At 28.2% G+C, this 12,052-nt stretch overlaps 2 protein-coding genes across 3 annotated transcripts in view; both read right to left on the minus strand.

Moving 5' to 3' along the window:
* LOC129750815 (cadherin-86C) overlaps nucleotides 1-12,052 on the minus strand; it is a 370,404-nt gene that overhangs the window by 275,425 nt on the left and 82,927 nt on the right. The gene's annotated exons all lie outside the window — the stretch shown is intronic.
* Nucleotides 55-859, minus strand: LOC129750835 (uncharacterized). Its single transcript, XM_055745922.1, has 2 exons — nucleotides 752-859; nucleotides 55-690 (listed from the first exon to the last, which is right to left on the minus strand). Exons 1-2 carry the CDS (start codon nucleotides 762-764, stop codon nucleotides 173-175), a joined length of 531 nt encoding a protein of 176 aa, XP_055601897.1. The 5' UTR covers nucleotides 765-859; the 3' UTR covers nucleotides 55-172.

Consider the following 12,052-nt stretch of genomic DNA (forward strand, 5'->3'; position numbering starts at 1 on the left):
AACAAACAAATACAAACACAAGTTGACCTAGTTTTCCTCGGGCACGCCGCCGTTTCCAAAATCCTGCTATGAATAATTTTATTAGGTTCTTGACTCCTTAGCTATACACTTCACTATGTACTGGTTCGATTCATTCACGCCAAAAATTCAAACGCGGGTCAATCACCTTTTCTTACGGTGGACAACTGTTGGTCCACACCACTTGCAGGAAGCAGGTCTGATGCCGGTAACTAAAAGCGGTTCCCTGGGCACAGGGCATCGCAATCGCAGCCCAAGTAACCGGATCGATACTCAGCGGACGGCATCGGCAAAATTGATGCGAATCCTCGTGACAGCTCAGTTTTTCCCGTTCCTCGCGAGTGTTGCAGGGCACTTGGTCACAAACTGGCATCACGGAAGTCGGCTCGTCTTCCTCTTCCGGCATCACACAAACGTCATCCGGTCGGACACTGGGATGTACGCAAACCTGCCGCCAAAAGTGGAAAACTGTCCCGGGGGCACAGGGCATCACCCGAGGTTCCCAGGACCAAGTCCCGGAGTTCGGACGGCACTGACAGTATTTGGCCGGATCCCGGTGGCACCAAAGGGTGTTTATATGCTCGTAAGTTTCACATCGGGCTCCCATACAATCTTCCGGGCCGCCTTGCCCGGAACAGCATACCGCAATGGCCGTTAATAATATTATCGGTCCTTTAATTGTGGAATTTGGCATAAATTTAGGGTTTAATTTGTTTAAATTGTAGGGACTTACCGAAAATATTCATTTTCAAAAGTCAGTTCAACCCAAGTTGGAATAGAATCACTCTCTCTAGAAGCAATGTTTTGTACGATCTGATTCTATATCCAAAATATCCAGTCGGACGGCGCTAATTTGAAAATGTCAACAAAAAAAGGTAGATAGCAAAAGTATTTCGTCTCATCCGTCTGGCGGCTGATTTTGTATCTATGTGAGCAAATAAGGAAGCTATAAAGATAACTCAAAGCAAAATCTACGCAGAGAATTTGGGCTTTTTTTCTCATAACAACTTGAACAACTAGTAAACAGGAAAGTTGCTAGTGATGAGTAATCTTAACTACAATCCTAAATTCCAGCAGAAACTCATCAATCCAATAGTAGCTTCGTTCGTATCAAAAACTTCAAAAAACAATCTCAGTTTAAGTCCTTGAAGATAGAAGATAATAAATGAAGAAAAGTAGGGCCACTATAAAATCTGGAATATCATTTTAAAGATCAAATGAAAAGATTATGCAAACCAATGTTTATTTTTAAATGCACAAAAATATGATAAGATATGTACAATAGTTTCTGAAAGACAACAAAAATGATGCAGTATATGGATACAATCCCAAAAAAATCAATAAGTTAAAGCTAAGGTTACCTGATTTTATTCAGGATGTATCCGGACTGGACAAATCTGGGTAATTTTATCTAAAAACCTAGCAAAATCAGAGTATATATTTGATTTCAACTTTTTCAAATCCAAATCCCGGCAAAATCTTGGCAAATTTGATCAAAACCGAGAAATTATTCGATAAATATTAAAAAGGAAACACAAAAAATGTTTTTTATTCCATCAAAACACATCAGTAGTTTCAAAAATTATATTGGAGGCTTTCAAAAATTGATCATGATAATTTAGATAAAACTTGTCTAAAAAAACTTTTTTGTGGACGAGAAAATAAAAATTTGAGTTTTTTGTAGCGAAATCCGGACCGGACTTTTCCTAAATGTATTGTCAAATATCGGTGCAAGTCCAGGTAAAATCGAGAACTTTGAAAAGCTAAGCGTAAGCCTTAGAAAGTTTTTAGAAAAAAAAAGTCAAGAACCACTAACTATTAAATCTAAAGCTGGGAAAATATCTATCGAGTTTAAAATTTCAAAATGTCAAAACATGACAAAAATCTAAAATTTCGAAATGTTAACAATGTCATTATATTCAAAAATTTCCAAAACATCCAAAATTCCAAACATGTCCAAAATGTCAAATTTTTCAAAAATGTCCAAAAGGTCAGAAATGTCAAAAGTCCTCAAATCACCAATAATGTAATAAATATCAAAAATGACAAAACATAAAAAATGTCAAAAAGTGCAAAGTTGTCGAAAATGACGAAATTGTCAATACTTTGAAATTGAATACGGTGAATATTGTAAAAATGTTCAAAAATATCAACAAAGTCAAAAATGTTAAAACTGTCAAAAATGTCAAAATTATCAATTCTGTAAAATGGGCAAATATTGTCAATATTGTCAAAAATGTCAAAATTCTTGTAATTGGCAAAAAAATGAGAAAAGTGAAAAAATTGTCGAAAATAAAAAATGTCAAAATTGAAAACAAAGAAAAAAACTGATACTGGAACGTACAAAAAAAATGCTCAAATGTCAAAAAGTTCATAGGTGATATTTATCAAAACGGTCATGTAAGTCAGAAATGTCAAAAAATGACATAAATACCAGAAATGTGAAAACTGAAAAAAATGCCAAAAAAGTCCAAAATGTTAAAATTTTTTTTAAAAAAATAAAGCATCAAAAAATATTCAACATGTCAAAACGGTAACACTGAAAAAATTGTATTATTGTCCAAATTGTCACTATTGTTAAAAATTTTGAAAGTTTTGAATTGTTCCAAATTTCAAAATATTTAAATGGAAAAAATGTCAAAACTGCGGAAAATGTCAACGATGGTGAAAATGTCAAAATTGTCAAAAAAATAAAACATGTAAAAAACGCAAAACTGTCAATACTGTCAAATGTAAAAATTGTCAATATTGACAAAAATTTCAAAAGTGTCAAAATTACAGAAACTATCAAATTTGTTTAAAATTTCAAAAATGTCGAAAAAGTAGAGTGTGTCAAAATTGTCAAAATTGTCACAACTGCCAAAAATGTTGAAAATGTTAAAAATGTCAAAAATGTCAGTAAAGGCGAAAAGTCGAAAATGTCAAGAAATGCAAAAAAGTCAAAAATGTTAAATCTGTCAGAAAAGTCAAAAATGTCAGAAATGTCATGAATGTCATAAATGTCAAAGAGGTAGAGAACAAAAAAACAATGAAAATGTCAATAATGTCAAGAATATCTTACAAATAAAATATATCCAAAATTTCAGAAATGTCGACAATGTAAAATTTATCAATAATGTTAACATTTTTTTTATGTCTTTATTAAAGAGATTTTCAGCTTTCAGCTGGTTCATCTATTTACCGTTAAAAATGTATTTATTATAAAAACTGTAAAAATTGTTGAAAATGTCAAATTTAAAAATTTAAAAATGGCCAATAATGCCGAAAATGTACAAATGTCAAGAATGTCAAAAATGTCAAAAATGTCAAAAATGTCCAAAATGTCAAAAATGTAAAAAATATCAAGAATGTCAAAAATGTTCAAAATATCCAAAATGTCAAAATTGTCAAAAATGTCAAAAATGTCAAAAACGTCATAAATGTCAAAAATGTCAAAAATGTCAAAAATGTCAAAAATGTCAAAAATGTCAAAAATGTCAAAAATGTCAAAAATGTCAAAAATGTCAAAAATGTCAAAAATGTCAAAAATGTCAAAAATGTCAAAAATGTCAAAAATGTCAAAAATGTCAAAAATGTCAAAAATGTCAAAAATGTCAAAAATGTCAAAAATGTCAAAAATGTCAAAAATGTCAAAAATGTCAAAAATGTCAAAAAAGTAAAAATTGTCAAAAATGTCAAAAATATCAAAAATGTCAAAATTGTCAAAAATGTCAAAAATGTCAAAAATGTCAAAAATGTCAAAAATGTCAAAAATGTCAAAAATGTCAAAAATGTCAAAAATGTCAAAAATGTCAAAAATGTCAAAAAAGTCAAAAAAGTCAAAAAAGTCAAAAAAGTCAAAAATGACAAAAATATCATAATGGAAAATTTTCAAAATTTTCGAAATTGTCGAAATATTTGAATGTCGAAAATGTCAAAAATGTCAAAACGGTCTGAAATGCCAAAACAAGCAAAATTTTCAAAATAATCAGTATTGTCAATTTTGTCAAAATTGACAAAATTATCATAAATGTAAAAAATGTCGAAAACGTCTTAAAATGTCAACAATGTCAAAATTGTCAAAAATGTCACAAATGTCAAAAATTTCAAAAATGACAAAATGTCAAAAATGTCAAATATTTCAAAAATGTCGAAAATTTCAAAATGTCAAAAATGTCAAAAATGTCAAGAATGTCAAAAATGTCAAAAAAGTCATAATTGTCAAAATTGTCAAAACTGTCAAAAATGTTAAATATGTCAAAAATGTCGAAAATGTTAAAAATTTCAAAATGTCAAAAATGTCAAAAATTTAAAAAATTTCAAAAGTGTCGAAAATTTCAAGAGATCAAAAATGTCAAAACTGTCAAAATCATCAAAATTGTCAAAAGTGTCCAAAATGTCAAAGATGTCAAAAATGTCAAAAATGTCAAAAATGTCAAAAATGTCAAAAATGTCAAAAATGTCAAAAATGTCAAAAATGTCAAAAATGTCAAATATTGCAAAAATGTCAAAAATGTCAAATATTTCGAAAAAGTCAAAAATGTCAAAAATTTCAAAATGTCAAAAATGTCAAAAATGTCAAAATTGTCAAGAATGTCAAAAATGTCAAAAATGTCAAATATGTCTCAAAAATGTCAAAAATTTAAAAAATGTCAAAAATTTCAAGAGATCAAAAATGTCGAAAATGTCAAAACTAACAAAATCATCAAAATAGTCTTAAGTGTGAAAAATGTCAAAAATGTCAAAAATGTCAAAAATGTCAAAAATGTCAAAAATGTCAAAAATGTCAAAAGATTTAAAAATGTCAATAATGTCAAAAATTTTAATAAGTCAAAAATGTCAAAAATATCAAAAAAGTCGAAAATGACAAAATTATCAAAATGTTAAATTTAAAAATTTTCAAAATTTTCAAAATTGTCAAAATATTCAAATGCCGCAACTGTCAAAATTCTCAAAATGGTCAATGTTGCAAAACATTCAAAATTGTCAAAACAATCAAAATGGTCAATATTGTCAATATTGTCAAACATGTAAAAAAAAGTCTTGACACCTTTGACTCAATAATGTTAAAAAATGTCAAAAATGTCAAACTTGTCAAACTTGTCAATAATGTCAAAAATGTCAAAAATGTCAAAAATGTCAAAAATGTCAAAAATGTCAAAAACGTCAAAAATGTCAAAAATGTCAAAAATGACAAAAATATCATAATGGAAAATTTTCAAAATTTTCGAAATTGTCGAAATATTTGAATGTCGAAAATGTCAAAAATGTCAAAACGGTCTGAAATGCCAAAACAAGCAAAATTTTCAAAATAATCAGTATTGTCAATTTTGTCAAAATTGACAAAATTATCATAAATGTAAAAAATGTCGAAAACGTCTTAAAATGTCAACAATGTCAAAATTGTCAAAAATGTCACAAATGTCAAAAATTTCAAAAATGACAAAATGTCAAAAATGTCAAATATTTCAAAAATGTCGAAAATTTCAAAATGTCAAAAATGTCAAAAATGTCAAGAATGTCAAAAATGTCAAAAATGTCAAAATTGTCAAAATTGTCAAAACTGTCAAAAATGTTAAATATGTCAAAAATGTCGAAAATGTTAAAAATTTCAAAATGTCAAAAATGTCAAAAATTTAAAAAATTTCAAAAGTGTCGAAAATTTCAAGAGATCAAAAATGTCAAAACTGTCAAAATCATCAAAATTGTCAAAAGTGTCCAAAATGTCAAAGATGTCAAAAATGTCAAAAATGTCAAAAATGTCAAAAATGTCAAAAATGTCAAAAATGTCAAAAATGTCAAAAATGTCAAAAATGTCAAATATTGCAAAAATGTCAAAAATGTCAAATATTTCGAAAAAGTCAAAAATGTCAAAAATTTCAAAATGTCAAAAATGTCAAAAATGTCAAAATTGTCAAGAATGTCAAAAATGTCAAAAATGTCAAATATGTCTCAAAAATGTCAAAAATTTAAAAAATGTCAAAAATTTCAAGAGATCAAAAATGTCGAAAATGTCAAAACTAACAAAATCATCAAAATAGTCTTAAGTGTGAAAAATGTCAAAAATGTCAAAAATGTCAAAAATGTCAAAAATGTCAAAAATGTCAAAAGATTTAAAAATGTCAATAATGTCAAAAATTTTAATAAGTCAAAAATGTCAAAAATATCAAAAAAGTCGAAAATGACAAAATTATCAAAATGTTAAATTTAAAAATTTTCAAAATTTTCAAAATTGTCAAAATATTCAAATGCCGCAACTGTCAAAATTCTCAAAATGGTCAATGTTGCAAAACATTCAAAATTGTCAAAACAATCAAAATGGTCAATATTGTCAATATTGTCAAACATGTAAAAAAAAGTCTTGACACCTTTGACTCAATAATGTTAAAAAATGTCAAAAATGTCAAACTTGTCAAACTTGTCAATAATGTCAAAAATGTCAAAAATGTCAAAAATGTCAAAAATGTCAAAAATGTCAAAAACGTCAAAAATGTCAAAAATGTCAAAAATGACAAAAATATCATAATGGAAAATTTTCAAAATTTTCGAAATTGTCGAAATATTTGAATGTCGAAAATGTCAAAAATGTCAAAACGGTCTGAAATGCCAAAACAAGCAAAATTTTCAAAATAATCAGTATTGTCAATTTTGTCAAAATTGACAAAATTATCATAAATGTAAAAAATGTCGAAAACGTCTTAAAATGTCAACAATGTCAAAAATATCATTATTTTCAAAATTGTAAAAATTGTCAAACTTGGAAAATTGTCAACACTGTAAAAATTGACAAATTGTCTAATTTCAAAACATTCAAAATAGTCATGATGTTCAAAATTGTCAAAATCTTCAAAATTGTCAAGATTGAGAATAAGTTCAAAATTATCAAAAATGTCAAAAATAACAAAAAATGTCGAATACGTCAAAATCGTCAATATATTTCGAAATGTCGAAAATGTCAGAAATGTTAAATCGTTAAAATCGCCGAAAATATCGAAAATGTCAAAAATTTCAAAAATTTTAAAAATATCAAAAATATTAAAAACATCTAAAATGTTTAAAAATGTCAAAATATCAAAAGTGTCAAAAATGTAAAAAATATCTGAAATATCATAGATTTAAAAAAAGTCAAAAATGTCAAAAAAGTCAAAATTGTCAAAAATTCCTTAAGTGTCAAAAATGTCGAAAATGTTAAAAATGTCAAAAATGGAAAAAATGTCTTTTAAATTCAAAAGTAACAACAATTTTAAAAATGTCATAAATATCAAAAATGCCAAAAATGTCCAAAAGTCGAAAATACAAAAAATTACAAAACTGACAAAATGTTATTGTGAAAATATTGAAATGCCAAAGTTGAAAAATGTCGAAATTGTCAACACAAAATTGATATTATTGTTTAATTTGTCAAAATTGTCAAAATTTTCAAGATTGTCATAATTTTTAAAGTTGTCAAATCTTCTGATGACTAAGCCATTAATTGTCAGAATTTTCACAGTTGTCAAAATTGTTAAAATGCGTAAAAATAATTTGGAAATTAAGTCAAAACTGTCTAGCGTGAGTTGACTAAGCTTATTGAAAAAAAAAATCAGAAAAATTTTCACACGCTTAGAAATGCGTCACATTTTTTGTAAAAAAAAATGTCAACAACTTTGTTGGAAATCAAGTTTCAAAAACATTACGATTTACTCTGCTTTACCTGTCCGCAGTCGAGAAATCGACTTCAAAGAAGGCGTCCGTTTCGTTCGACTTTTGCAATAACTTATGGCAAAGAACGCGAATGTAAGCAGTACGATTCTATACGAAACAGTAAGGCAAACAGATCAAGTTACCTACGATGGGAAGAGTCGCGCGCAATGATGGAAAAAATCGTAGGAAAATAAACGCATGGCAGCTCTTGATTATGTCATATTCGTCACTGACAGAACTAACACGTGATGATGGTTTTGCCGAAAGAGGCGTAAGTCTCATCAGATCTCGGCCTACTATGACGGCGCAGATCAAAAAAGTTGATCTCGGAAAAAAGGCAAGAAAAAAGTGCGTGTGGAATGTGTCACATGAAGTCGCGGATTGGTCGCATAGATGGCCTGGTTGTTTTTCATGTTTGTTTTCTTTCACGTACTTCGATTTCTATCCCCTGCTGTCATCAACGCGCGAGGCGAATCGTGAAGTCATGAACGTGCAATGAGAGCCCTTTTATAGCCGGACACGTCGTACTAAGAAGAAGTGTAACTGTTTTGTAGCAAATAAATGACGTTTAAAACCTTCCCCAGCATGTTTCATCGAAGAAAACCGATGTGAACACTATGGAATCCGGCCATTTTGGGCTGAGCCATAGGCTTTCCTTTTTCAATCTTCGAACTGAAAACAACAACATCGATTCCATCCAAGAGGGACGACGACAATTAATCAACCTCCCGCTGACATCGGATTGCATTCGGGCTACGCGACACGCCTCAATCTAGATCTAAACTAAGCCTATCGGTCACTCCAATTCCCGTGCGTAGCCAAGCCATGGGAATGGAAATGCGGAAGATATAACACAGTTTACAGAACTGCATTTCTCGTAAAAGGTTTTGTAAAAAATCAACAGATACCGACTGACTTACTGACTGACTGACTGGCCTAGGACGGGGACTTATTTTCCGAACAAGATCTAAGATGATGGCGCGACCTGGCGGCGCGGCATGGCGACTCTTAACGCGATCCGTTTACCGGTTTTCCTCTGAAAATAGCTTTTGCGTGAGGATGGTTATCATCGTGAGGATCTGTATATCTATCGCAGACCCGCCATGCCATGTTCAGTTCATTCTTGGTCTCAATCATGACACAGATCACACGTTTTTCTAACGACCAGTGATTGATTTGTTGACTCTCCGCCACGTAATAAACTGTGTTGGCGAAAGTTGGGCAATCATTTAGTACCCTTAAATAACGATCAAATAGAATTGATGGTGTTGAATCTCAACACTATTGGTCACTCTAGTAGCGAGTGCCTCGCAAGATTGCATACAATCTAGCAAAGCGTTTGTCTATGATGTGACATGTCGAGGGTTACTAGATGGCGATTTGAATTTAAATTTCTAATGCTATTTACGCGGGAAAAAATGTAATGTTTTATGATTGTGAAATAAAAATCTCTCTTTAGTGTTAACCGTCAAAGAAAGAAGTTGGTTATTTTTCCTTTCCGAAATGGTCTGACGCAACAGATGGCTAGAAACAGACCAAGGCAGAAAAATTGAACAAAATTTATGAAGTTTTCTCACAACGATTCACCAAAGTATTTAAAATAAAATATTAAAAGTAACCAATGGATCCGACAAGAGACCTTAGGGATGACTTCTGAGACCCTTTGATTTCCTAATTTTATGAACAGTCTATATGAATATTTATTTGATTTTAATATTATACTCATTTTTGTCATTTTATTTAAAATCTTTTCAACATGCTCGACATTTTTGAAAACATTGTCAAAATTGTAAGAATTGTCAAAGTAGTCAAAATTGTCAAAATTGTCAAAATTGTCAAAATGGTCAAAACTGTCAAAATTGTCAAAAATGCCAAAATTGTCAAAACTGTCAAAAATGCCAAACTTCCTAAAATTTTCAAAATTGTCAAATTGTCAAAATTGGAAAAACTGTCAAAATTGTCAAAATTCTCAAAATTTCCGAATTGTCATAATTTAAAAAAATGTTAAAATTGTCAAAACTGTCAATATTTTCAAAATTGTCAAATAATCAAAATTGTCAAAATTAAGCAAATTGTCAAAATTGTAAACACTGTCATAATTATCAAATCTGTACAAATTGTCGAAACTGTCAAAATTGACAAAATTAGCTTAATTGTCATAATTGTCAAAATTGTGAAAATGTCAAAAAAGTTAAAACTGTCATAATTGTCGAACTGGTCAAAATTGTCAAATTATCAAAAATTTTCAAATTTGAAAAAATGTAAAAATTAGCAAAATTGTCAAAATTGAAAAAATTGTCAAATAGTCAAATTTGTTACAATTGTCAAAATTGTCCAAATTGTTTAAATTATCAAAATTGTTGGAATTGTCAAAATTGTCAAAACTGTCATAATTGTCAAAATTGTCACCAAATTGTCAAAATTATCAAAATTGTCAAAATTGTCAAAATTGTCAAAATAGTCAAAACTGTTAAAACTGTCAAATTGATCTATTAGTCAAAATTGTCAAAATTTTCAAACTTGTCTAATTGTCAAATTATCAAAATTGTAATAATTTTCAAAATTGTCAAAACTGTCAAAATTGTCAAAATTGAAAAAAATTACAAAATTGACAAAATAGACAAAATTGTCAAAATATTAAAAACTTGTAAATTGTCAAAATATTCATTAAAATTGACAAAATTATAAAAATGTCTAAATTGTCAAAATTGTCAACTTTGTCAAAATGATCGAAATTGTCTACGCTCTTAAACTTGTAAAGGTTTTCAAAAATAACAAAAATGTAAAAAAATAATTTAAAATTATTTAATTTTGTCAAAATTTCCACAACTGTAAGAATTATCAAAATTATCAAAATGTCAAAATGTCAAAATAGTCAACATTTTAGAAATTATCAAAATTGTCAAATTTGTCAAAATTGTCAACGTTGTCAAAATTGTCAAAAATGTCAAAAATAATATTGTCAAAATTTCCACAATTGTCAGAATTATCAAAACTATTAAAAAATCAAAATGTCAATTTTATCAACATTTTCAAAATTGTTTTTAAAAACATCACCGAAAAAAATCAACAAAAGAAACCACGAAAAAAATTGTCAAAAGTATTAACGTTATCAAAATTGACATCGTTGTAAAAATTGTCAAATTATCAAACTAGTCAAAATTGTCAAAATTGTCAAAATTGTCAAAATTGTCAAAATTGTCAAAAGTGTCAAAATTGTAAAAATTGTCAAAATTGTATAAAATGTTGAAAATTGTCAAAATTGTCAAAATTTTCAAAATTGTCAAATCGTGGCAATTGTCAAAATTGTAAAACCCTAGAAATTTGTCAAAGTTGCAAAAAATTTCAAAAATGTCAAAACGAACAAATTTGTCAAAGTTGTCAAATTGCCTAAATTGGCAAAATTGTCAAAATTTTCAAAATTTTCAAAATTGTCAAGATAGTTAAAATTGTCAAAATTGTCAGAATTGTCAAAATTGTCAAAATTGTCAAAATTGTAAAAATTGTAAATATTGTCAAAATTGTAAAAATGGTCATAAATGTAAAAACTGTCTAAATCTGTCATTATTGTCAAAATTGTCAAATTTTCCAAAATTGTCAGAATGGTCCAAATTTTCAAATAAACCAAAATTGTCAAAAATGTCAAAATTGTCAGAATTCTCAAAATTGTCAAATTTACCAAAATTTTGAAAATGGTCAATATTGTCAAAAATGTCAAAATTGAGAAAATTGTCAAAATTGTTAAAAGTGTCAACACTGTTAAAATTGTCAAAGTGATCGAGATTTTCAAATTTTGAAAATTTTTAAAATTGTCAAAATCGAAAAAATTGTCAAAATTGTCAAAAGTGTCAAATTTATCAAATTTGTCAAAATTGTCAAATTTATCAAATTTGTCAAAATGGTCAAAATTTACATTATTTTTAAAATTGTCAACATTGTCAAAATTGTTGAGATTGTCATTTAAATGATAATTGTCATTTTAATCAAAATGTCAAAATTGTTTTCATTGTCATAATTGTAAAAATTGTAAAAACTATAAAAATTGTAAAAATCGCATTGATTGCTAAAACTGCCAAAATTTTCAAAATTGCCCAAATTCTCAAAATCGTTGAAAGTGTCAAAATTGACAAAATTGTCAAAATTGTAAAATTTGTAAAAATGTTCAGAATTGTCAAAATTTTGAAAATCAAAATTATCAAATTAGTCGAAATTGTCAAATTTGTCGAAATTGTAAAAACTGTCCAAAATGTCAATATTTTAAAAAATGATCAAAATAGTAAAAACTGTTGAAATTGTTTAAATCGTCAAAACTATCGAAGTCGTCAAAATTGTCATAATTGTCAACATCCTTAAAATTGAAAAAATTTTCAAA

The sequence above is a fragment of the Uranotaenia lowii genome, chromosome 1 (genome assembly GCF_029784155.1).
Source record: "Uranotaenia lowii strain MFRU-FL chromosome 1, ASM2978415v1, whole genome shotgun sequence".
NCBI classification, from domain to species: domain Eukaryota; kingdom Metazoa; phylum Arthropoda; class Insecta; order Diptera; family Culicidae; genus Uranotaenia; species Uranotaenia lowii.